General features: G+C 44.1%; 1 protein-coding gene across 1 annotated transcript in view; it reads left to right on the top strand.

The window, feature by feature from the left end:
- Window positions 1-22,808, top strand: part of MAT1A (methionine adenosyltransferase 1A) — a 37,930-nt gene extending 15,122 nt beyond the window's left edge. The window contains exons 2-9 of the mRNA XM_054982494.1: window positions 1,419-1,496; window positions 4,064-4,186; window positions 8,166-8,278; window positions 11,913-12,056; window positions 13,759-13,977; window positions 15,997-16,179; window positions 18,307-18,440; window positions 20,374-22,808. Coding sequence (XP_054838469.1) covers window positions 1,419-1,496; window positions 4,064-4,186; window positions 8,166-8,278; window positions 11,913-12,056; window positions 13,759-13,977; window positions 15,997-16,179; window positions 18,307-18,440; window positions 20,374-20,476 — 1,097 coding nt within the window. The 3' untranslated portion in view covers window positions 20,477-22,808. The remainder of the gene's footprint in view (window positions 1-1,418; window positions 1,497-4,063; window positions 4,187-8,165; window positions 8,279-11,912; window positions 12,057-13,758; window positions 13,978-15,996; window positions 16,180-18,306; window positions 18,441-20,373) is intronic.
- The last annotated feature ends 337 nt before the right edge of the window (window positions 22,809-23,145 follow it).

Genomic DNA, 23,145 nt, shown 5'->3' with positions numbered 1-23,145 from the left:
TGGAATGTTATCACCTGAGCACAAAACTGGGCTATTAGCCTGGAGAGAGTCGAGTTTTCATCTATTAAAAGTTTCTCCAAGGAGGCCTTATCTGCAAAAACTGTTGGTCTATCAAGGAGGGGAGAAATAGTCTTTATCTCGTAGTTCTTTGTAAAAAGGGCAACAAAAAAAGACATGTTCCAATGATTCCACTTCACCTGAAGTGCATATGGGATCTTTTTATATCTCCAAGCATCTATGAGACGCCCCTCAGGAAGTCATGTCCACTTGTGCTTCAAAAAGGGAATGTCCACTGCACGTTCCCAAGTGTTTGGAGAGGCACAATTTTCTGCACAGTTGACCTGAAAAAAAGTCTGGTGTAAACAGCAACACAGCAATCATAACAGAGGCCTAAATAACAGAGGCCTCCAGGTGGTGGCTGGAGATCTCCCGGAGTTATAACTGTTCTCCAGGTGACAGAGATGAGTTCCCCTGGAGAAAATGGCTGCTTTGGAGGGTGGACTGCTTTGGAGGGAGGCCCCTCGCTTTGGCAAACCCCACCCTCTCCAGGCTCCACCCCCAAAGTCTCTAGGAATTTCCCGGCCTGGACCTGGCAACCCTAGGCCTAAAGCTCTCCTTTTCTGACATTATATTATATTCTGACAGTAAATTATGATTGTATGTTATGATTATATATTATTATATTATGACAGTAAAAGTGGTGGCATGCTCTTGATGGCTTGAGAATTGTGTGGGGTTTTGTTTTGTTTTTAAACTTTATTAAGGACCACCACAGACATTGTGGTTTTCATAGAATCATAGAGTTGGAAGGGGCCACACAGACCATCTAGTCCAACCCCCTGCCACCCAGTGCAGGAGGCTGGAGAGTTTTGCCTCTCTCTGTATCTTCCCAAGCATGCAGACAGAGACAAAACTCTCCGGCCTCCTGCACTGGTCATCAGTCTGTGGTCTCAGCTGACCTGTTTACTTTAGTATGTTGTTGGATTTTATGAGTCTGATGGGGAGTGAACACTTCTGTTTGGCATGAGGCTTTTTGCTACATAAACTGATAAGAACTCCTTCCTTGCCTACAAAAGTCTGAATTGGCCTTTGGAGATCAGCATGCTGGAGAGAAAAGGTGGAAAGGCACTTTGGAAGCCTTGCTTTGCTACAGTTTGTCCCCAATCATAAAATCAATGTGGCAAAGAACACACCTTCCATTCAGTTCAGGTATCATCTTCTTGCTTCTTAGGGTCTGGCTTCTCTTTGGCTTTGATTCCTTGGCTTTCTTTACAGGAATAAGCTGTGCATCACAGATTTCCACATGCTGAAAAGAATCAATAAGGCCACCTTTTCATCCTCACAGTTTTGTGCAGCAAACACAGTCCCCATCACCCCATGCTAACTTTTCAATGCTTGTCTCTGCTGCTCTCTTTCAGACAAGATATGTGACCAGATCAGCGATGCTGTGCTCGACGCTCACTTGAGCCAAGACCCAAATGCCAAGGTCGCTTGTGGTAAGAAATCGCTCCTTTTCATCTCATCGGAGAGCTATTCTGACATCTGCACTTGCTAGCAAAGGGGTGGAATGGGGAGGATCCATATATTGCCAAAATCCTTGGCAGACGTTTTTTTAGTAATAAGAAAACAATATTTAAAAAAAAGAAAAGAATTCTATAACATAATTATATGAATCAAAGATAACTATAAATTACAGAATATGTAAACTACAAAATACTTCTCCCCTCCATCTCCTCACTTACTTATATTAGAATACATTATATCAAATTACAAATTTAATAATTACTCCATTTTGCTGATAATCATTCATTTTTTAAAAAAAATTCAGCTACATAATTCAAGAAAACTTCCCATTTTTTCCTGAAATTCTAGGATTGGTCTGTTGTGTATAGAAGATGTTAATTTTGCCATTGATGCATAAATGCATGGCAGAATTTTAGAGAGCGGGGGTGGGGGGATCTGCCCACCCCCTCCAAACCTGTCCCAGGTGTGCTTGATTTGTGTTGTCACATAGAAATCAAATGGAGCCTCATGGGCCAAACCAGAAAAGGCATTGGACGTTCTATGCTTGGTTTTTAAAATTCATTGATGGGGTGGGCAGATCGGCAGCACATTGTGGAAGTGTGGGAGCAGGGGTTAAGCCTTCCCCTCTGCATTATTTTTCCGATCTGAAATGGTCCTGGGAAACCATTATTTGCCCTGTAGGGGAAATGTATGAGTACAAATGCAGCACCCATAGGTTTGCTCCAGTGAGACAGATAGTGCCCCGTTGGGCTATTTCAGATTGAGAACACTGGTGTGGTAGGGGAAAGGTTTAAGCAGATTGCTGCAGTCCCAATTTGAACTGGGGTTCCCCATGCCCAGTAACTGAGAGCTAAAACACACGAGACGAATTACACGAAGACGCTCAAGTGAAAGGAGACGCAATGTTAGCTGGAAAGCCGAGCTTTAAAAGACAGATTGGAAGGCTCTGTCGATTTCACCTCTGTACCAGAGTGGGAGATGGCTCCTCAGAGGGTTTGTTTATTTCATCTTGCCTCCCCAAAGGCTCTGTCAGTTTCACCTCCCCTGCTGCAAATAAACAAACTCTCTGAGGTGTGATCTCCCCTGGCTCTGTAGAGAGGGGAAATTGACAAAGCCTTCCGATCTGTCTTTTAAAACTCGGCTTCCCAGCTAACATTGCATCTCCCTTCACTTGAGTGTCCTCTTGTAATTCATCTTGTGTGTTTTAGCACAGAATTTCAAAAAACAGTGTGAGCTTGAAGCACAGAATTCCTTGAATCTCAGCTCGTTTGGCCCCAGGATGGGGTCAATTCCTACCGGCATAATTCCATCTGGATTTTGTTGCTTTGTCATGCTTGAGCAGAACAAAGAGGTAGAACCCAAAAAACTAGCATTCATATATATTCAGAGATCTGTGAAGAAATAATTGAGGATGGAGTGAGGGGGAGAAATGAGAGAAGGCAATTTCCCCCCTTTCACCCTCTTTCTCTGTCATCAGTTCTTCATTGGTGCTTAGCTGAAGGGTTCAGAGGGGAAAGCAAAATATTCCCAATGCAACTGAGCTCGTGCTGGCTGGATCGTTTTTGTATCATTCGTGTTCCCAAGCCTTGTGGGGGGTTTCCTTGGGTTTAAGGGATGAATGGAAAGAAAGGTGGCATGGTATAGCCTGATCTCTTCAGATCTCAGAAGCTAAGCAGCGTCAGTACTTGGATGAGAGACCACTAAGGAAGACTCTCCAGAGGATAGCATGAAAACCACCTCTGCTTCTCACTTGCTGGGGTCATCATAAACCAGTTATGACTTGATGGCACTTTACACACACACACACATAGGGGATGAATAGAGTTGTTGTTTTTAGATACATTCTTCTTTGATGGTGGAAGTGTGTGTGGGGGGGCAGCAATAAGATTTCTGTTTCAATCTCCATTCAATCACTGGGTGACCCAGTCTCTTACAGTCTCTCTACACAAGACATCTTACACAAGAACGCTCAAGTGTAGGGAGATGAAATGCTAGCAGGGAAGTGTAGTTTAAATTAAGTCCAATTTACCTCTCTACAGAGCCGGCAAAGATTGGTCCTCAGAGGGTTTGTTAATTTCCTCTTTGCCTCCCAGGAAAACTGTCAGTTTCACCTCCCCTCCTCCAATTTCACAAACCCTCTGAGGAGCAATCTTTGCAGGCTCTGTAGAGAGGTGAAATTGACAGACCCTTAGGCTCTGTCTTTATAAACTACACTTCCTGGCTAACATTTGAGCGTTGTTGTATAAGATGTCTTGTTTAGACATCTTGCAGTTTAAACTTGCAGTTTAACCTTCTGCACAGGGTTGATGTGAAGGTATGCTAGAGGATCTGGGAGAAATATGTATTGCTCTGAGGTCTTTAGACAAAAGGTGGTGGAATAAAATGTAACTTTAAAAATTTTATTTATAAAGTGAAAGGACTGTAAAATATTTTAGTGAAGATCTTGTGAGACACGAGTACCAAAGAGCACAGAATGTTTCTATTTTGGGAAGAATTCTTCATCCAGCCTAATACGATTGCCCCACCTGTTTTCTCGTAGAAACGGTGTGTAAAACTGGAATGGTGCTACTCTGCGGGGAGATCACTTCTCGAGCTGTGGTGGATTACCAGCGAGTTGTACGAGACACAATTAGTCATATTGGTTATGATGATTCCGCAAAAGGTTGGTGGGAAATGGAATGATGTCTGCTTCAGTGCCGCATAGCCCTTCTGGCCAGTCAAAGACTGTAGAGTGAGTCCATCTTGGCATGTTTTGCTAGGAGAAGGCAAAACCCCAGTGCAGTAGTGCCTGAGGAAATGCTCAGAGACTTCCAGAAGAGAAGCTTCAAGCCCTTCAGGAACAAGGGCAAAACTATTTATCTTAGAACTCTCTCAGTAGAGAAGCCACAGACCTCATTTAATTTGGGGTGCTCTGTAGCATCCCTGCTATTTTTGCTGGAATTTGCTGCTTCTGCCCATAATGCCGTGCCCTGCAAACCAGCCTTGAGGTGGGATACGGGAAGCAGACAGTGTTGTGATGTTGGGACACGAGTAATTTGTCCTAGATGTTATGGAGGAAGAAAGGGAAAATAAATGAATTGATTTGGCACAAATGAATTGAATCAGCACTCTACTGGTTCGAATCCCACCACTGCCCTGAGTTCAGTAGGTGGCCTGGGGTCAGCCACTCCTCTCAGCCCATCTCCTCAGTTGTATTGTGGGGATAATAATAACACTAACTTGTTCACTGCTCTGGGTGAGGCACTAATCGGTCTAGAAGAGCAGTATATAAGTGCAGTTATTATTATTCTTGTGATGGTGGCCACGTATCTAACACAATATGTTGCTTTGGCCTTAGCTCAGTGATTCCCTAACTCAGTGATTCCTCAGTGATTCCCTAACTCGGTGCCCATAAATGTGTTTCCTGACACCTGCTTGATTCCGGAATCCTGGGGGGAAGGTTCACAGAGTCTTGAATAGAACAGAAAAAACAAAGCATTTCCGATTACTCCTGCCCTCTAAATTGACTAGCAAAGAGTGAGCTCTTCCCAGGCAGGTGTGTCCCGACAACGTGCTCTCAGCTTGGCCGTAAACCCAGATTCTTGGCCTTGGAAATGATCCCTGATCCCACTTCCCATCCTTGGCTGCAACTGACCCACAGTCATACACATGGACAACTAAATGTGTTGCTTTGGCCACAACACTTCTTGCAAACCTTAAAGCTGGTTTCCTGGGCTCAGCATTACTGAGCTGAAGAAACAAACCTTCCCTTCTCACAGGAAAGTGAAGCCAAACAATGAGTGATTCCGCACACGTTGGATAATGCACTTCCAATCCTCTTTATAGATCGTTTGGAACGGATTTTTTCATGTGCGGAACAAAAAATCCACCTCAGACGATTGATAAAGTGCATTGAAAGTGCATTATCCAACGTGTGCGGAATCAGCCAATGTCTTCTCCACAAGGCAAGTGCTCACCTCATGGCAGCCATTTTGTGGTGTCACCATTACCCTTTCTCAAAAGGTCCCAAAGGCTCCACAAGGTTGGGAGATCCCTGCCTTAGCTCTTCAGATTCCACTTTATGAATGGCAGCAAAAAGTAAACTAAAAAAGAGTATGAATGAGAAATATGGAGGGCAACAACAACAACAACAACAACAACAACACACACACACACACACACCAAAGGCAACAAGGCTGAGATGATATGAATGAACACAGGGACATTAAGCAGACAGAGGTATGCAGGGCTTTTTTTCAGCAGGAACACGGTGGAACGGAGTTCTGGAACCTCTTGAAAATGGTCACATGGCTGGTGGCCCCGCCCCCTGATCTCCAGGCAGAGGGGAGTTGAGATTGCCCTCCACGCCGCTTGGTGGCATGGAGGGCAATCTAAACTCCCCTCTGTCTGGAGATCAGGGGGCGGGGCCACCAGCCATGTAACCATTTTCGCCGAGGTCAACCCACTGAGTTACACCACTTCTTTTCCCAGGAAAAAAAGCCCTGGAGGTATGTATTTTAAGCGTTGGTGTGTTTGCACCAGCTGTTGTCCTGGAATACCACACAAACCAACCTGCTGCCATTTTCACCTGGTCAATATTTACATTTATTTAGAACATGCCCCTCCAGATACCTGTATTATTTGGTCGCAGAAAAACGAAGTGCTCTACTAAAGGGAGCCCATGTCCCTTGGATGTGTTACCCTCACTTTTGAACAGACATTGTAGGAACATCTGATCTGGTAGTTGGTTAAAGTTCCAGCAGATCTCCTCTGGCGCAAGCACCACAGCAGGAGTGGATCTGCTCACTGCCTGGGGAGGTCTCTCTCTCCCAAGCAGCTGGCCAGAACCCTCCCTGTTCCTGAAGAGTTGCAGCAGATGGTTCTAGGAAAGGCTTGGTTTCAAGTAGCACGAAAGAGCAATCGGAGCCCAGCAGATTTAATTCTGAGAAATGAGACCAAGCTGCCACTTTTCTTGGCAGACTGAGAAGCTTACTCCTGACTGGTTCCATTGCTGTTCTTTGCAGCTGAAAGAGCTGTAGCAAAATGTTCCAGGAGAAAGAGAAATTGCTTCTCCACAGGGTGCAAACACAACCATTAATAGCCCTTCCCTTTATTAGAGAAATGCCTTTTCAAAGAGTAAAGATAATCCCTTGCAGGCGACTGATTGCCTTTTGGATCCTGAATACTTCCTGTCTGGAGGGTTAGTGACTAATTTAAAGGGACCAAGCTAAACATTACATTTTCCCACCAAGTTTGATATGGGTTTTCCTGACCCAACAGTGACATCTTATGCAGGGACGCTCACGTGAAAGATCTGACACCCGTTCTCCCATTGTGGATACACATGCACTGCTAAGGAGACCGAGTACACTTGAATATAAGACCACAAAGAAAGTAAGTCACTTGAGCATCCCTGTGTAAGATGTCTTGTGTAGAGAGGCTCTATATTCCGAAGTGCTGCTGAGGCTGGGTTCGGATTGGGAACGTGGCATGCGGGGAAGGAGGAACTTTAGTCTTTCTTCCTGTGCCATTTTCCCAATCCAGAATGGTCCTGGCAGAGGTGTTATCTGCCCCACTAGGGGGGCTCCACATACCAACTTGACAGGGGGGGGGAAGTAATTTCCCACTAAGAGGTTTAATGAATAGAAGTATTTTACGCCATAAAGTTAAAATAACACCTGCAAATTGCTTGCAGATCAAACTAATATTAAAGGGACAGCCGGAGGGACCAGTTTAAATCTTGGCCACCCTAAGGGTTCCTAACAGTCCAAACAAGCTGGGTCAATGACATTTTCTATTTAATCAATTTGCTTCTTGAACCACATCGCTGTCTTTCTTACATTTTGTGGGGTTTCCTTTTCAGTCATCACTTAAGGGCCAACCTGGATGACACTTGAGATCTGACTTACAGACATACGTGACGTCCAGGAACTAATGTTCCCAAGTTGGGGTTGCTGTAGCCTAGTGGTTAAGTGATTGGGCGGGGAATCAGCACTCTGCAGGATTGAATCCCAGTAGTCATGAATCTATCAGGGTTGGGTAAGCCACTCCTTTCAGCCCCGGATCCCCAGCTGTATAGTGGGATAATAACAACTGTGATATTGTTCACCATTAGACTGTCTAGAAGGGCAGTATGCAAGCATGTTGTTGCTATTCAGCTAGGGAGTGGTGGGGGGCTTCCCGTGCTGCTTTCCTTATCTGAAACACCTGCGGGGTTATGCTATAGTGTCAGCTTCTCCTGTCTTGCATTTCTGAGCTGAATCGGCCCTGGCGTGCTTAGATCCCTGACATGTATGTCAGGTTGGGTATCCCCAACCTGTGCTTTTTTAAAATTATATTTTATTTTCTAAACAAATAATAGGGTACAAAAGGGGGGGGGCAAAAGGAACAGGGATAACACTTATAATTGAGGAAAAATTAAGATACACCTTACAAGGACTGTTTAAAAATACAATATAACAACTCTATAACATGTATACATCACATTCAGATTATAACACAAACTTAGATATTTTGTCTCTCCCTCTTAATAAATCTCATTATTTAAAAAATCCTACAAGATATCTTGCATTATATTTTTAAATATTTTGATACCATTGTTAGTTATTACACTTATCTTACATCCAGACTAATTATATATAAGATATTATAACATTCCACAGGGTTTGACTACAAGACTTGCAACGTTCTTGTAGCATTGGAACAACAGTCGCCTGATATCGCCCAGGGTGTTCATCTGGACAGAGCTGAAGAAGAAGTGGGTGCTGGGGACCAGGTAAAAAAGTAATTCAGCAAATCAGATTTATGGCTTCAGAACATAAACTACATTCCCTCTCCATTGTACTGGGTATTCAGCCAAAAACAAATAAGCTATGGATACTGGTTCATATAGTATGGCCATTTCGACACGTCTTCTCCCCCTCCCCCAAAATAGTACAAAATTTATGGAATGATGCACCTTCATGGCACGATTTCCCAACATGACTTTGCTTCGTGGCGCGATGACATCAGAAAAAGCACCATGAAGCAAAGTCATGATGGAAAATCACACCATGAAGGCCCATCGTTCTGTAAGTTTTGCGCTATTTTTCGGGAGGGGGAGAAGACGTGTCAAAACGGCCTATGTTTCAAGATGTTTTCTTTGGGAGGAGGGAAAGCATCACTTCATGGATCCACAGTCTGGATTACTGGATAATATAGCTGCTTCTCCCTCCCTCCCTAAATACAAAGAATTGTCAAGTCAAAGGAGTCTGGAGACAAAGTCCTATGAGGGAAAGGTGAAGGAGCTCGGTATGTTTAGCCTGGAGAGGAGACAACTGAGGGGTGATATGATAACCATCTTCAAGTACTTGAAGGGCTGTCATATAGAGGATGGTGCCCCAGAAGGTCGGACCAGAACCAATGATTTGAAATTAAAAGAGTTTTTGGCTAAACATTAGGATGAACTTCCTGACAGAGCAGTCCTTCAGTGGAAAAGGCTTCTTTGGGAGGTGGTGGGCTCTCCTTCTTGGGAGGTTTTTAAGCAGAGGCTGGATGGCCACCTGACAGCAATGTTGATTCTGTGAACCTAGGCAGATCATGAGAGGGAGGGCAGGAAGGGTCACATCAGTACTTAGTTCTCGTGGCCCTTTCTTACACACCCAGGGTAATGCTGATTGCCACTTTGGGGTCAGGTAGCAATATTCTCCAGGCCAGTTTGGCTAGGGATCTTGGAGGTGTTTTGCCATCTTCTGGGCATTGAGCAGCAGTCACTAGGGGTGTGTGTGGAGGGGGGGGGGTTAGTTGTGAATCTCTTGCACTGTGCAGGGGGTTGGACTAGATGACCCTGGAGGTCACAGAATCACAGAGTTGGGAGGGGCCACACAGACCTTATAGTCCAACCCCCTGCCCAGCGCAGGATGAGCCTAAAGCAACCCTGACAAAGATTCATCCAGCCTCTTCTTGAAAACTGCCAGTGAGGGGGAGCTCACCACCTCCCTAGGCAGCTGATTCCACCTTTGAGCTACTCTGACCGTGAAGAAGTTCTTCCTAAGGTCCAGCCGCTACCTTCCTGCCTGTACCTTCCAATCCTATGATTCTATGAAAGGCAAAAAAGGTGCAGGACATGGTGTGGCTGTGATAATGGAGATTTGAGTACGGGACTTTCTCGAGGTGCCCTGATCTCCACGGAGGAAGGGCAAGATATAAATTTACCAGAGAGAAAAATTGGTGGAGTGAGGCCGTGAGGAGCTTGGATGGAAGGAATGGGAAGCCAGTGCCAGAATCTGGTGAGGGATTTCATGTGGCCTGAGCATGGAGGGGCAAATAATTCTGGCAGAGGTGAGAGGACTAAAGCATGAGAAACACATGGCTGCCAAACAGGAAGCGTAGTTTTAAAAGAGAGTTGGCGGAGATTGCTAATTTCATCTTCACCTCTGGGGAGGTGAAATGGCCAAGAAATTGACAACTCTAGGAGGCAAAGATGAAATTAACAAACCCTCTGAGAGCAATCTCAAAGGGCTCTCTTTTTAAACTACCTTTGCATAGAGGGGAGAAATTGACAGAGCCTTTTAAACTATGCTTCCTGACTAAACTTGCATCTCCCTACACTTGAGCATCCCTGTGTAAGATGTCTTGTGTAGAGAGGCTCTTAAGTCCTTTGTCAGATACATCTCCAGCATATCTGCCATGTGTTATGAATTTCTTGCTGCAGTGTGTAGTGTGCCTCTGAGAACATGCAGACTGTTTTGTTGACTGGTTGCTAGCTGCTTATCTTGCAGGTGTTTTGGTTATCATTTCCTGGCTGGCCTGCAATCGTGGCCTTGAAGTTCCAGCCAAGACCACACCAACCTCATTAGAGACTGAGTAGATCTCATCCTTTCCCTCCTCCCCTCTCTCCTGGCTCCCTGGCTCCACGCACCAAAATCCTAACAGTTTTTCTTTCCCATTGGGGGGCGGGGAGTTTGCCCTATAATTAACCTTGCTTTGCTGTCTTGCGTCACTTCAGCCAATGATCCTGTCTGACCATCTTGATCCTGGTATTCTTCTTTAATAAAGTAATGTTAACTCCTACACCTGAGTGATGCAGTGAAGTGCTTAGGGGGGAAAATACCTGGCAAGACCTGACATCCTTCTGATGAGTTCCAGTAACAGTAATATGCCCATTGCAGAGGCTGGGCACAATGGGCCTGTTTGGGGTTCCCACTCTTGCTGAGCTGACCTTGGGACTGTTGCTCTCTCTCACCTTGAGCTACCTCACAGGGTGGTTGTTTTGATAAAAAAGAACTGTGTATGCCGTTCTGAGACCTTTTGAGGAACAGTGGGATAAAAATTATTTATTTATTTAGTCCGTTTTTATCACCACTGTCCCTTTCTCCAAGGAGCTCAGAATGGTATACGTAGTTCTCTCCACTCCTCCATATTATCCTCATCGAAACCTTGTGTGATATAAGTTAGGCAGAGAGAAAGAATGTGTAACTGCCCAAGGTTACCCAGTGAGTTTCATGGTGAGTGGATATTTGAGATCAGGTTTTCCTAGTCCCGGGCCAACAATCTAACCAGTACACCACACTGACTTTCAAAAATCTTAAAAATATACTAGATAGTTTCTGGATATTAGGGTAGCACACTCACCTGGATAGCCCAGGCAAGCCTGATCTCGTCAGATCTCAGAAACTAAGCAGGGTCAGCCTTGCTTAGTAATTGATGACCTCCAATGAAGACCAGGGCTGCAGAGGCAGCCAATGGCAAACCACTTGTTAGTCTCTTGCCTTGAAAACCCCACTAGGGGTCACCATAAGTCAGCTATGACTTGACAACACACTCCACCACCATTAGAGTAACAGTTTGATCTAATTTGGGAATGACGCCGTTGGAGCATTTGCTCCCCGACTCCAATTTCTTCAATCTGAACTTTGTAAAATAAGCCCCCGTTACAACGAAAGACACCATAAGTCTCTGGTACCTTTGCTCCCAAATAAAAGGCTGCCTTTGAATTTTCTGCCACCTGGAGGAAGAACATACATATGTGCCATCAAGTCACAACCGAATTTTGGCGACCCCCATCAGTGGGCTTCCAAGGCAAGTGAGAAGCAGAGGTGGCTTGCCATTGCCTTCCTCTGCAGAGCAGCCCCAATCTTTCCTGATGGTCTTCCAACCAAGGTCTGACCAGGACCAACCCTGCTGAGATCTGATGAGGACAGGCTACGCCATGCTACCTTCCTTCCTTGGAGAAAGTAGAGACTTTAAAATAATATAAAGCAAAGAGTATTCAGGAGCTTCATGATGTTGAAGGAAGGAAAGAAAAGCAACCTTATGCCAGGATAGAAAAAGAGGTCTCATATCACAGGACTCTTTGAAAGAGAATAAAGAACAGAAAGTCCTCTTTGTCAAGTTGTGATGAACTTCAGAAAATTTCCTTCCCGCTGCAGGGCCTGATGTTTGGCTATGCGACAGATGAGACAGAAGAGTGTATGCCACTGACCATTGTGTTGGCTCACAAGCTGAATGCCAAACTGGCTGAGCTGCGGCGCAGCGGGGACCTCCCTTGGCTTAGGCCTGACTCCAAAACCCAGGTCAGTTTGGAACAAGACTCTTATGGTGGGAGGGCAGTCGCAATGGGTTGGAGAAATCAGAGCTCAGTGCGGGATAGAAGTGAAACACTGTTAAACTAAGGGCCAAGCTAGACGTGCAGGTTCCCCAGACCCGACTCGAGTTCCCTGCAGCTACATGGCAGCTTTGGGGAGTAGCTGTTAAAAATAAAGGAGACCCTAAATGGCTTCAGAATGTTTCCGTGGGGGAGGAGGGGGCTCCTTCAAGCCATTTCTCCATCTCAAAATAGCAGATGAGGGAGTTTCCCCCCATTTTATCTGCTCCACGTGTATTCTGTGCATGTGGAGCAGTAAAAATGGGGTAAAATCTCCTCCTACGGTATTGTGACATGGGGAAATGGCTTGAGGGGGCATTCTGAGGCCATTTGGGCTCTCTCTTATTTTTTAATAGCCTGTTACAACCCCTTTCTTTCTCCTGGGTAGATTTGGTCTTTAAGCCTTTTTATTCTTGCCCCTCTTGGTAGATTGCTGCCACCAGGAATGAAATTCCAGAATAACTTAAATGTCTCCTTTTAATAACGTGCCCAGGGGTCAGGCTTTTTCGTGGTACTATGTGGCCCTGAGAAAAGGAATGGGATATAGGAATGACAGATACTCTAGAATATAAAAAAAACAAAGTAAACTTTTATTTTTATAAGAAGCGTATCAGTTTCATATTATTTCTAAAACTTGATGGTTTCAAAGAGTAGGTCTCAATTCTTAAAGTTACTTTTCTTAAACCCAGTCACACAGATCTTTTCTCAGGCTTCACGCACAGTTTGCCTGCTTCTGATATTAATTTCTTTCTCAATTACAAGTAAAACCTCTTTTCAGGTGCACACACAGTTTGCCTGCTTTTCCTGACTGAATGTTCTTTCCCAAACACACAGTTCAGGCTCCCACACAGGTTTTATTTCTCTCAGACAACATACACAAGCTCAGGCTGCACACAGCCGGCCTCTCTCGCCCTGACTGAATCTTTTTTCTCCACTCTCAGTCCAAAACTGCCTTCACTCCGCCCACACTCTCAGTCATCAGCCAATCATCTCACTCCCTCATCCCTCTCTTTCACCCCCACTCTTCTTCTATACCACACCAAGCATTTAAAGACACACACACGCATTTACTTAAAATCATTACATAGCCATTTACTTTTTAACTGCTGTATGGCTACAGAAACCTGAGTTGGGTCTGGTTAAAGGCGAGTCTTTTGGACGATGGTGAGGTAAACGGACAATGGTCTTGTCCTGTGGTAGAGGATTAAGATAGGTAGCCGTGTTAGTCTGTAACAGTAAAAAGGAGCAAAAGTCCTGTAGCACCTATAAGACTAACAAAATTGGTGGTAGGGGATGAGCTTTCGGGAGTCACAGATCTCTTCTTCAGATCAAGATGGGTAACCATGTTAGTCTGTCTGGAGCAGTAGAAAAGAGCAAGAGTCCAGTAGCAGCTCTAAGACTAACAAAATTTGTGGTAGGCTATGAGCTTTCATGAGCCGCAGCTTACTTCTTGCTCTTTTCTGCTGCTACAGACAGAATAACACGGCTACCCATCTTGATCTGAAGAAGTGAGCTGTGGCTCATGAAAGCTAATACTCTACCACAAATTTTGTTAGTCTTAGAGGTGCTACTGGACTCTTGCTCTTGTCCTATGGTAATTCCTCATTTTTTTTTCTTTCATCCATCTTCAGGTCACAGTGCAGTATCTCCAGAAAGACGGCATTGTCATTCCTATGCGCGTCCACACTATTGTAATCTCTGTGCAACACGATGAAACCATCTCTCTGGAGGCCATGCGCAAGGCCCTGCGGGAGCGTGTCATCAAGGCTGTGGTGCCAGCCCAATACTTGGATGAGGAAACGGTTTACCACCTTCAGCCCAGCGGTCGGTTTGTCATCGGCGGCCCTCAGGTTTGTGTGTGTGTGGAGTTCACCCAGGGAACCTCTACGAGAAACATAGGCTGAAGCCCACTGCTCCACTGGTGTCACCCAAGGAATTTCTCCTGCCTTACTAAGATCAGCAACTGTTCCAGTCCACCTGGCTGCATCAGCGGGAGAGATGAGAAAGAGAAGTCTCAGCCATCCGCTTGCCTGGGACCAGCTGCCATTTGGCGTCTCCCTTTTACAGACCTGCTCTCCCTCACGGCCATTCTTCCTAACTGCATCAAATGAGATCCCAGTGCCCCTTGCACCAGCCCATCAGATCCAATGCCATTTGACTTCTCAGTGCTCCTTGAATAGCATTAGAGGCTGGTGAGGTGCCAACGTCTCCTCCATCAGAGCAACTGCCACATGTCTACGCCCCTTCACTCATTTCGCAATTGTTTTAGGACTACCATGTCAAGTAAACACAGCCTTAAGTTTAGCAATCACAGTTCTCGCAGTCTTATCAGGCAAGCTCAAAACTTCGGGATATTTAAAAAATAATCTACCACAAGAAGGAATGGGGAGGAGCCATACTCAAAAATATCTACGTCCACTTTCCCCCATAGTAATTCAGGAATCCCATGTGGTATAAGTGGCTCCTTTTGATTTTTTGGTGCTAAACACATGCAAGATACAACCTAACGTAAAAAAAATTCCAAAAAGGTATTTATTATGGACATGCACAAAAACATAAGGCCTCCATACACAGATGGTGATACAGTCCAATGACCAACACCAAGACAGACTAGACGCGTTTTGGCTCTAAGGCCTTCCTCAGCAGTCAATTGTACAATATTGATAATAATCAAACACACCCACGCATTCAGAAACCAATATAGAAATGCTCCCGATGCTTTATCTAAAAATGTAAAAAGGGAAAGTTGGGGGGAGGAAAAAATGTATTTAGTGTTGGGGTAAAGGTCGGTGGCAGAACAATCAGCAACCTGCGATATGCAGATGACATTACACTGCTAGCAGAGAAGGTTAAAGATCTGAAGACTCTAATCATGAAACTAAAGACAAGTGAAGTATTGGGGCTTCAGCTGAACATCAAAAAAACAAAGATCACGACCAACACTAACAAACGAGTCCATATCAAGATAAACAATGATGAGATCGGCGTGGTTGACAACTTTGTCTTCCTAGGTTCACAAATCAATAACAGGGGTGACTGGACACCTGAAGTAAAGTGGCGAATCACACTTGGACGCTCAGCAATGGTCAGCATGGATTCAATCTGGAAATGCAAAGATGTCACAATAAGCACCAAGCGCTGACTGGTCACAGCCATTGTGTTTCCTATAACAACCTACGGATGTGAGACATGGACCTTAACAAAAATGGACAGGAGAAAAATTGACTTATTTGAACTGTGGTGTTGGAGACGACTCCTGAGGATCCCTTGGACAGCAAAAGTAACAAACCAAGCTGTCTTGGAACGCATAAAACCTGACATGTCTCTGGAGGGGGAGATTACAAAGCAGAAGCTCAGCTATTTCGGGCATGTAATGCGGGCCAATTGATTCCAGTGGGGTTAGACTAGACTTATCTGCTTAGGATTGTGTGGCTGGTCTTGGGGCTGCTATTTTATACGGGGCACAGGAGTCTTTTAGAAATACCTTTTCATATCGCCTGGCACCTTGGTTATTTGTAATGTTGTTTGCCTTTTTAGGATAAGTTTGATTGCTGTTTTTTATTGTTATTTTATTACTGCGTACCTTTTAGATGAGAAAGCAACAACTTTTAAAACTATAGAACTCACAGCCCTTCCTAATTATGCTAATTCAGAAATGTCAATTGGTAGCAATGGGACTGGCTTTCAGGAGCATATTAAATGGATTGACCTTCCAAAAGTATAGTGGGCATGTCTGTTCAAATGTGGGCCTTAAGATGAATTAAGTAGCCGTGGCTAAAGAGAGGACCACTGTAAATTTCCAGGGTATTTACCACTTTTGTTTCGTAACATTCCAAGTCTAATGAGTGGTTTGTGCTGTAACATTACAGGGCGATGCTGGAGTTACTGGCCGGAAGATCATTGTGGATACTTACGGAGGATGGGGGGCTCATGGCGGCGGGGCCTTTTCGGGCAAAGACTACACGAAGGTGGATCGGTCGGCAGCATATGCGGCCCGCTGGGTTGCGAAGTCTTTGGTGAAAGCAGGGCTGTGCCGTCGTGTTCTAGTCCAAGTAAGGAGCCTTTTGACCTCTTCAGAGGCTGTGGGCAGAAACGGGAAGTGGACCGTGTATAGCTACACCCCTTCATTCTTCCCCAGTAATAGCTGTTGTAAATATGTGACTTCATTGTGCGTCAAATGTTGTTTATTTAAAAACATTTACATCTTGTCTAGTGAAGGCAGTGCACACAATAAAAAGAAAAAAATGATAATATGATCAAAAAACCCATTAAAAACTAAACAATAAAACCCAGAAGCATAAAGCACACTTTCCTCATACAGCACAAGTTTACCATGCACACAGTGGCTGCCATTTGTGAGGAAAATTTGTTTTGTATCAGTAGAAGTTAACAGGAAGAAGCGGGGTTTGGGAGGTAGCCGAAGATCTGCTCTGACGTCTAGATCTGGGCTTGAAAGAAACAGCGTTGTGTAAGGAAGATATAAAGTCCTATTTGACATTTGTTTCAAACAAGAGTTAAAGATATATGGGGTGAAGGAGAGCCAGGTGGTATAGTGGTTAGACTATGGATTAGGACTATTTAATAAACCAGGACAAGTGGTCCTTGGCATCCTACATGAGGAAAACAAAAATAATGTTGAGGTTTGAAAAAGGCAGTTGGGACAGAAAGAGGAGGAAAGACAGCTGAGGTTGTGAGGGAAGATGAGGCGCCCACCGAGTAAGCAGTCTAAAGAAAAGCTAATGAAAAGCAGTTATTGGAGATCAAGGAGGAAGACAGAGTTGAATTATCAGTGGGACAGAATTAACAGTCTAGTGGAGAAGAAAGTACAAAGAAATAGAGAAGTGGTGGAAGAAAGGCCACATAAAAGTGCTTAAAGAAAAATCAAGAACACAAAAGAGGTCTTGAAGCAAAATGGACAATAGAAAACAGCCAACTTTCTGGATTTCTGGCTGGGAACCCTGGCTCAACTATTCAGTGAGAGACTGAGCAGTTATTGCAAAATTGTTTCTCTGGCCCAGCATAGGATTGTAGCAGTGGTAACATCAGCTCTGGACTGGTTGCCAGGCAGCAAGATACGGTGTTTTCCAGCTTGGGCCTGGGGACTGCGGAGTCATTTAGCATCTTGTTCTTATACAAATAAGAACACTTCTGCTCTTAAGGAAGGCAGTCTAATCTGTTGATCATTTCAATTTGGAGGGCATACCACCTACCCAACTTTACAAAAGTAAAGAGCATTATAAATTACGTAGAGCTTCCTTGACGCTTATACTTCCCTGGGACTTTGGGAAGCTGGTCTCTTCTCCAAGGGCCAAACTAGACAACACCATTATTTCAGACCCAGCCACAGAGCTGTGGTGCTATTTTAAGAGCTAGTTTTTTTTTTAATTTTTCAAAATGCTGCAGGAGCTCAATCCTCATCCACCTCTTCTGCTTTTAAATCAGCCCCCACGCCATCTTTCTACCTGACTGCCACATTCCACATTCATAGATCCAGAGGAGTTAGCTGTGCTAGTCTGTAGTCACAAATTAGTAAAGAGTCCAGTAGCACCTTTAAGACTAGCCAAATTTATTGTAGCAGAAGCTTTCTAGAGCCACAGCTCTCTTCGTCAGATGCATCGTCAACTTTCGAGAACCACAGCTCTCTTCGTCAGATGCATCGTCAGATGATGATGATGTTGATGATGATGATAACAACAACCGATTTATATACTGCCCTTTAGGACAACTTAGTGCCCATTCAGAGCAGTTTACAAAGTATGTCATTATTATCCCCGCAACAAAACTCCCTGTGAGGTGGGTGGGACTGAGAGAGCTCCAGAGAGCCGTGACTAGCCCAAGGTCACCCAGCTGGCTTCAAGTGGAGGAGTGGGGAATCAAACCCGGCTCTTCAGATTAGTCCCGCACTCTTAACCACTACACCAAACTGGAGAGAGAGCTGTGGTTCTCGAAAGCTGATGATGCATCTGATGAAGAGAGCTGTGGTTCTCGAAAGTTTATGCTACAATAAAGTTGGTTAGTCTTAAAGGTGCTACTGGACTCTTTACCACATTCCATATTGAAATTCATGCGTGTTTGCTGAGTTGCACATGAAATGTTATTGACTGCCATCATCATCGATGCCTATGCATTTATGAACCAGGTTTAAATGTTGTGCCTTCCCCCCCCCCCCCAAACGGAAGGTCGCTTATGCCATCGGTGTGCCTGAGCCGCTCTCAGTCTCGCTGTTTACTTATGGCACCTGTCTAAAACCCGAGAAAGAGTTGCTGAATATTGTCCACCAGAATTTTGACCTTCGACCAGGAATAATTGTCAGGTAAGTGCTCTTGTGCTGCATCTTGAAATTTAAAAACTTCAAGTGGTAGATTCCCCTCAGCTCTCCCTAGCTAGCAGATCTGCTAGCTAGGAAGAGCTCTCTTTTCAATGGGAGACTGGAAGTCTGGGATTTGGCTCCTCCCAACTTTCACACAATGCACATGGGACATCACGGGAAAAGTTCACCTTAAAGTGGTGGTGAAGAGTGCCCTCAAGTCACAATTGACTTATGGAAACCCCTGGTGGGATTTTCATGGCAAGAGAATAACAGAGGTGGCTTTCCATTGCCTGCCTCTCCAACCCTGGTCTCCCATCCAATTACTACCCAAGGCCAACCCTGCTTAGCTTCCAAGATCAGAGGAGATCAGGCTTACCTGGGCGTATCCAGGTCAAAATAGAAGTTCCTTTAAGGAGACTTGTATTTATTCAGTTCTCACCTTAAAGAGAACTGAATACATTACAAGTCTCCTTAAAGTAACTTCTGCCTTTCCAGAAGTGGAGCAGTGATTTATGATTTGGGAATCTAATGCGAACAAGTGTATTCCAAGAAACAAGCTAATGCTAACACATCCATAAATTTGTCTTAGAGAGTTGTGGAATACAGATGTGAAAGACTGAATATAGAGTACATAGAATAGAATATAGAATATAGTTGCGGAATATAGAATATAGATTATATGTCTATATGTATTTGACCTTATGTTGCTCTGAAGAGCTCAAGGCCTTGTGCACGGCTCTTCTCCCCTGTTTTATCCCCACAACAACTCTGTGAGGTAGGTCAGATTGAGAGAGAGCAACTAGCCCAAGGTCACGAGTGACTGTCATGGCTAAATAGGGAATTGATCCAGTCTCCCTCTAGAGTACCATGACATGAGATGTGTGGTGGGGGACACACCTTAAAATGCCCTGTGGGCCCCAATTCTGCTTCCAAGCACAGGAGTGTCACCCTTCCCTCTTGCACCATTTTTGTAAGCAAAACGGCTGGGGAGTACAGTTTCTCCCACTGCTGGGGTCCATGTGATAGGCCAGGAAATGTGTGATTTTGAGTCAGGGGACCCCCTACCCAATTCAGGTTGTGCATCTTGTATAATGAGGACCTAACCCTCCAACCAAGATACCAGATTGGCTGAGGTTCAGCTTGATGCGTCTTGATCAAAGGCTGCTGCTTTCGCAAACATGTAAAAGCTTATTGAGTATCTATTATTGTTGTTCTGAGTAACGTTGTTTATAGTCTGCCTTTCCTGCTAAGACTCAGGATGGATTACACGGTGCAAGGCAAATACAATAAATGGCTGGGTTAGCCAATGAACAATGCAAAAGGATTTGGATAGCAGAAATCTGACAACAGGCAGAAGTCTGAAAACAGAGCTAAAAACCAAGCATAAGCATGACAATTAAATGATGCAGAAGCTACACAGTAAGAGCATGCTTACAGCAACAGACAGTATGCAGTAGTACAGTCTACAGTCCCTGTTCCTTTGCCAGAACTACTACTTCACCATTTCCTTACAGTACAACCCTCTTAACCTGCATAAAAAAGGCCTCTAAGTCGATTCCTTGTATCCTCCTTCTGCTGTTACCTTTTTAAGGCAGCTTTCTCACATGCTGAATAATACAATTTCATTCTACTTTCAATGCACTTTAGCAACTGTTAGCAAGTGGTTTTTCCCTTTCCACACAGTAAAATCAAGTTGCAAAGTGCATTAGAAGTGCATTATTCAGTGTGTGTGAAAGCAGCCTTAGCATGGGTTGTATACATTCCATGAGGGACCTCACTCTTACTTAAGACTTAATAGTACTTAAGACAAAGCATCATTTTCACAGAGCTAACGAAGAGTACATTAGTTGGTTACAATTTTATACTATAATAATAAGTAAATAAAGCAAGACTCATGAATATCCTTTATCTTTTTCTTTTTTAACTGAACCATTAGGGATCTGGATTTAAGGAAGCCAATCTACCAGAAGACTGCCTGCTATGGTCACTTCGGCAGAAGTGGATTCTCTTGGGAGATTCCTAAGAAACTGGTCTTTTAACAGTCGTTGGGACACCCCTTAAGCTTAACTGGGACAAGGTTCCATTACAAAGGGTGCTTCCATTGACCATTTTCTCAGCTGGGAAAATAAACAGAAGAAAAATATTTTCATGGAAACCGCCATCATTTGTACTCTCAACATCTTGCCACAAAAAAAGAAAGAAGATGGACACCATTTTTCTTTTTTCCCTACTGCTGCTAACTTTTTTGGGTGCCACTTACAAAGACAAAATACAATGGACACAGAAAAAAATCTTTGCCTTCAAACCAGTTCTGCTAAATCCAAAGGGAAAGAAAGATTCCCTCTGGTTCAAAAAGCTCACTCACCGTTGACTGGATAATGAGAAATTTTGGGGTGCTGTTTCCAGTCAGTACTACAAATCTTTGCTGAGCTCTTGGTATGGAGAAGGGCTATTGGCCTGTCCCTGAATTTCATCTTTGGCAAAGGATTTTGTCACATTTTTAAGTCCCCCCCCCCCCCCCCGCTGTCCGTTATTCTAAAGCCTTTGGGGAAGGCTTTTGTGACAAAATGTACTAAATGAGGCACAGGTCTGGTGCCTTTTATCCACACACTTACATATTGGTAAAGTTGCCAGAGCCCATTCTAGACAGGTCTGTCGTATGCATAAAAGGCTAAAACCATGTTGCTAGCAAGTAACACACACCTACAACATGCCCTCCAGCCATTGGCTGAGCTGCTGTGATGTCATGAAACTTTTGTGACATTCTAATGAATCAACATTATTGAAACAGCATAATTTCTATAAGGGGCTTGAAAGGTCAGTTTGATGGGGAAATCAACCCATGTGAGTACAGGAAAGTCTGTAGTATAGGCAGGGAGGGATAACAATGGCAAAGATGTGGGGGGAGGGGGCTGAGAGCTGGGAAATGGAATAGGTCTAGAAGCAGATACCTGGAGGATGTGGCCTCACAAAGTAGCAAGCTGAAAAACAGGAAACAGATGGGATTGATGGGAGAGAAAAAGGAGCAAGGAATTGACAAAATACTACACCAATAAAAGAATCTAGAGGGGAAACTTCCAGACATGAAACATTTGGGTCATCAAGGCAGTTTAGATGGTGGAGTGACAGTGGGTCAAGGGGCGAGAGGGTGGAGAGCTGGGGTGGGGGAGGTGGTGGCTGTGGCCTTAGATTTTACTTTGGCTCAAAATTACCAGCCACATTTTTGGTTGCAGGTCTTTAGTTTTTTAGCCTTTGGTTGAGTCACTGCCAGGAGGGGCTCAGTGGGTGTCAGTTCCCCCAACACAGCAGATACTTTTGAGAGGGAAAAGTTCTCCATAGCTCGACCATTAAAGGACCAGAAACCTGGTCCGGAATGGGCTTTGGCACTTCTGTATATCAGCACTTCAGAATCTTATTTCAGAGTTTTATTTTACTCTGTATGTGAAATGAATGTATTATATAAATGATGGATAAGGATGCCCGGCTGGCATTTACTGTTGCCAAAAAGGTTCAGTATTGTGAACACAAGTTTGCTAGCCGTGCTGCTTTTCGAACTTGGGAACAGAATACCCAATCAGTGCCTTTGTACATGAACTTCTTTGCGACAGATTTCAATAGTTCTCCTCCCCCAACCCGATCTATATTCTCCCCTCCTCTCCTCTGTGATTATAGCAACCGTTTGGATGTCGAAAGAAATTTCGTTCCTGAAGTGTTTCTCCCTCTGTTATTGTAGGCTTAAAAATAATTTCAACTGAATAGACACTGGAATGCCATCTTCTAGAAACAATCAGGCACACAGGGCCAACCCTAAATTTCAGATAGACATAAAAAATCTGACTGCATTCCGATGTCACAAAGAATTTGTTCATGAAGTAATCCTCATGCATACCAACTTACCGCCCCCCCCCACGCTCTTCTCATGGAGCCACAATTGATAACTTGATTTTGGGGAAGGGGGAGTCTTCAATTTAACTTCAATTTGTTGTGATGTAAACAAATTGGGGTTGTATTTGTTTCCCAGTTACCAGGATTTTAAACCTGGATTAAATGGCGGTTTGGAATCATGATCTGTGGGCAAAAAACAAATCTCCATTTGTTGAAGAGCCAGCAGTGAGAAATCACAATATACTGGAGTTCAACTAAAGACTTCGTAGTGCACAAAATCTTCGGTTTCAGGTTCATGGATGAAAGGATCCCGTGGAAGATTTCCAAACACACAATGGTCCCTGTACAAGCGCTGAAATTATTTCTCACTGTCTGCTTTATCTACTGAAAGTGATTGTACCCCTCTGGTTTTTCCTGCCTGCCTCAAAGTGCAAGGTATTTGTTCTGATACAATTTCAAAAACAAAGGAAATAAAATCTTGGAAACGGTCTGTTGTACATCCCACAGTTCCATATGCATATTGTTAGACCACATTAAACCACTAGGTGGTGCTGCAGCCCTGGTGCTATTTACCACCTAAAGACAACCCTGTGGTTATATATAAGGCTCAGTACTGCAGGTACCTGTAATTTGTATGTGAATTTAAGTCAACCTCCTTTTTTTTCTTTAAGTATTCTTGGGGGGGGGGGTATCTCATCTTCCTTTCAGCTAAAGAGGGCACATTTTCCTTTCCATTCCAAACCAGTTGTCCGCCACTTTGCTCAGCAAACTTTTTCTAACTTGAGTGGCTATTCTGAAGGAATCAAGTTGGAGGAAATTGTCA

The sequence above is a fragment of the Eublepharis macularius genome, chromosome 6 (assembly GCF_028583425.1).
Source record: "Eublepharis macularius isolate TG4126 chromosome 6, MPM_Emac_v1.0, whole genome shotgun sequence".
Taxonomy (NCBI): Eukaryota; Metazoa; Chordata; class Lepidosauria; order Squamata; family Eublepharidae; genus Eublepharis; species Eublepharis macularius.
This window is presented reverse-complemented; position numbering and strand designations above follow the sequence as displayed.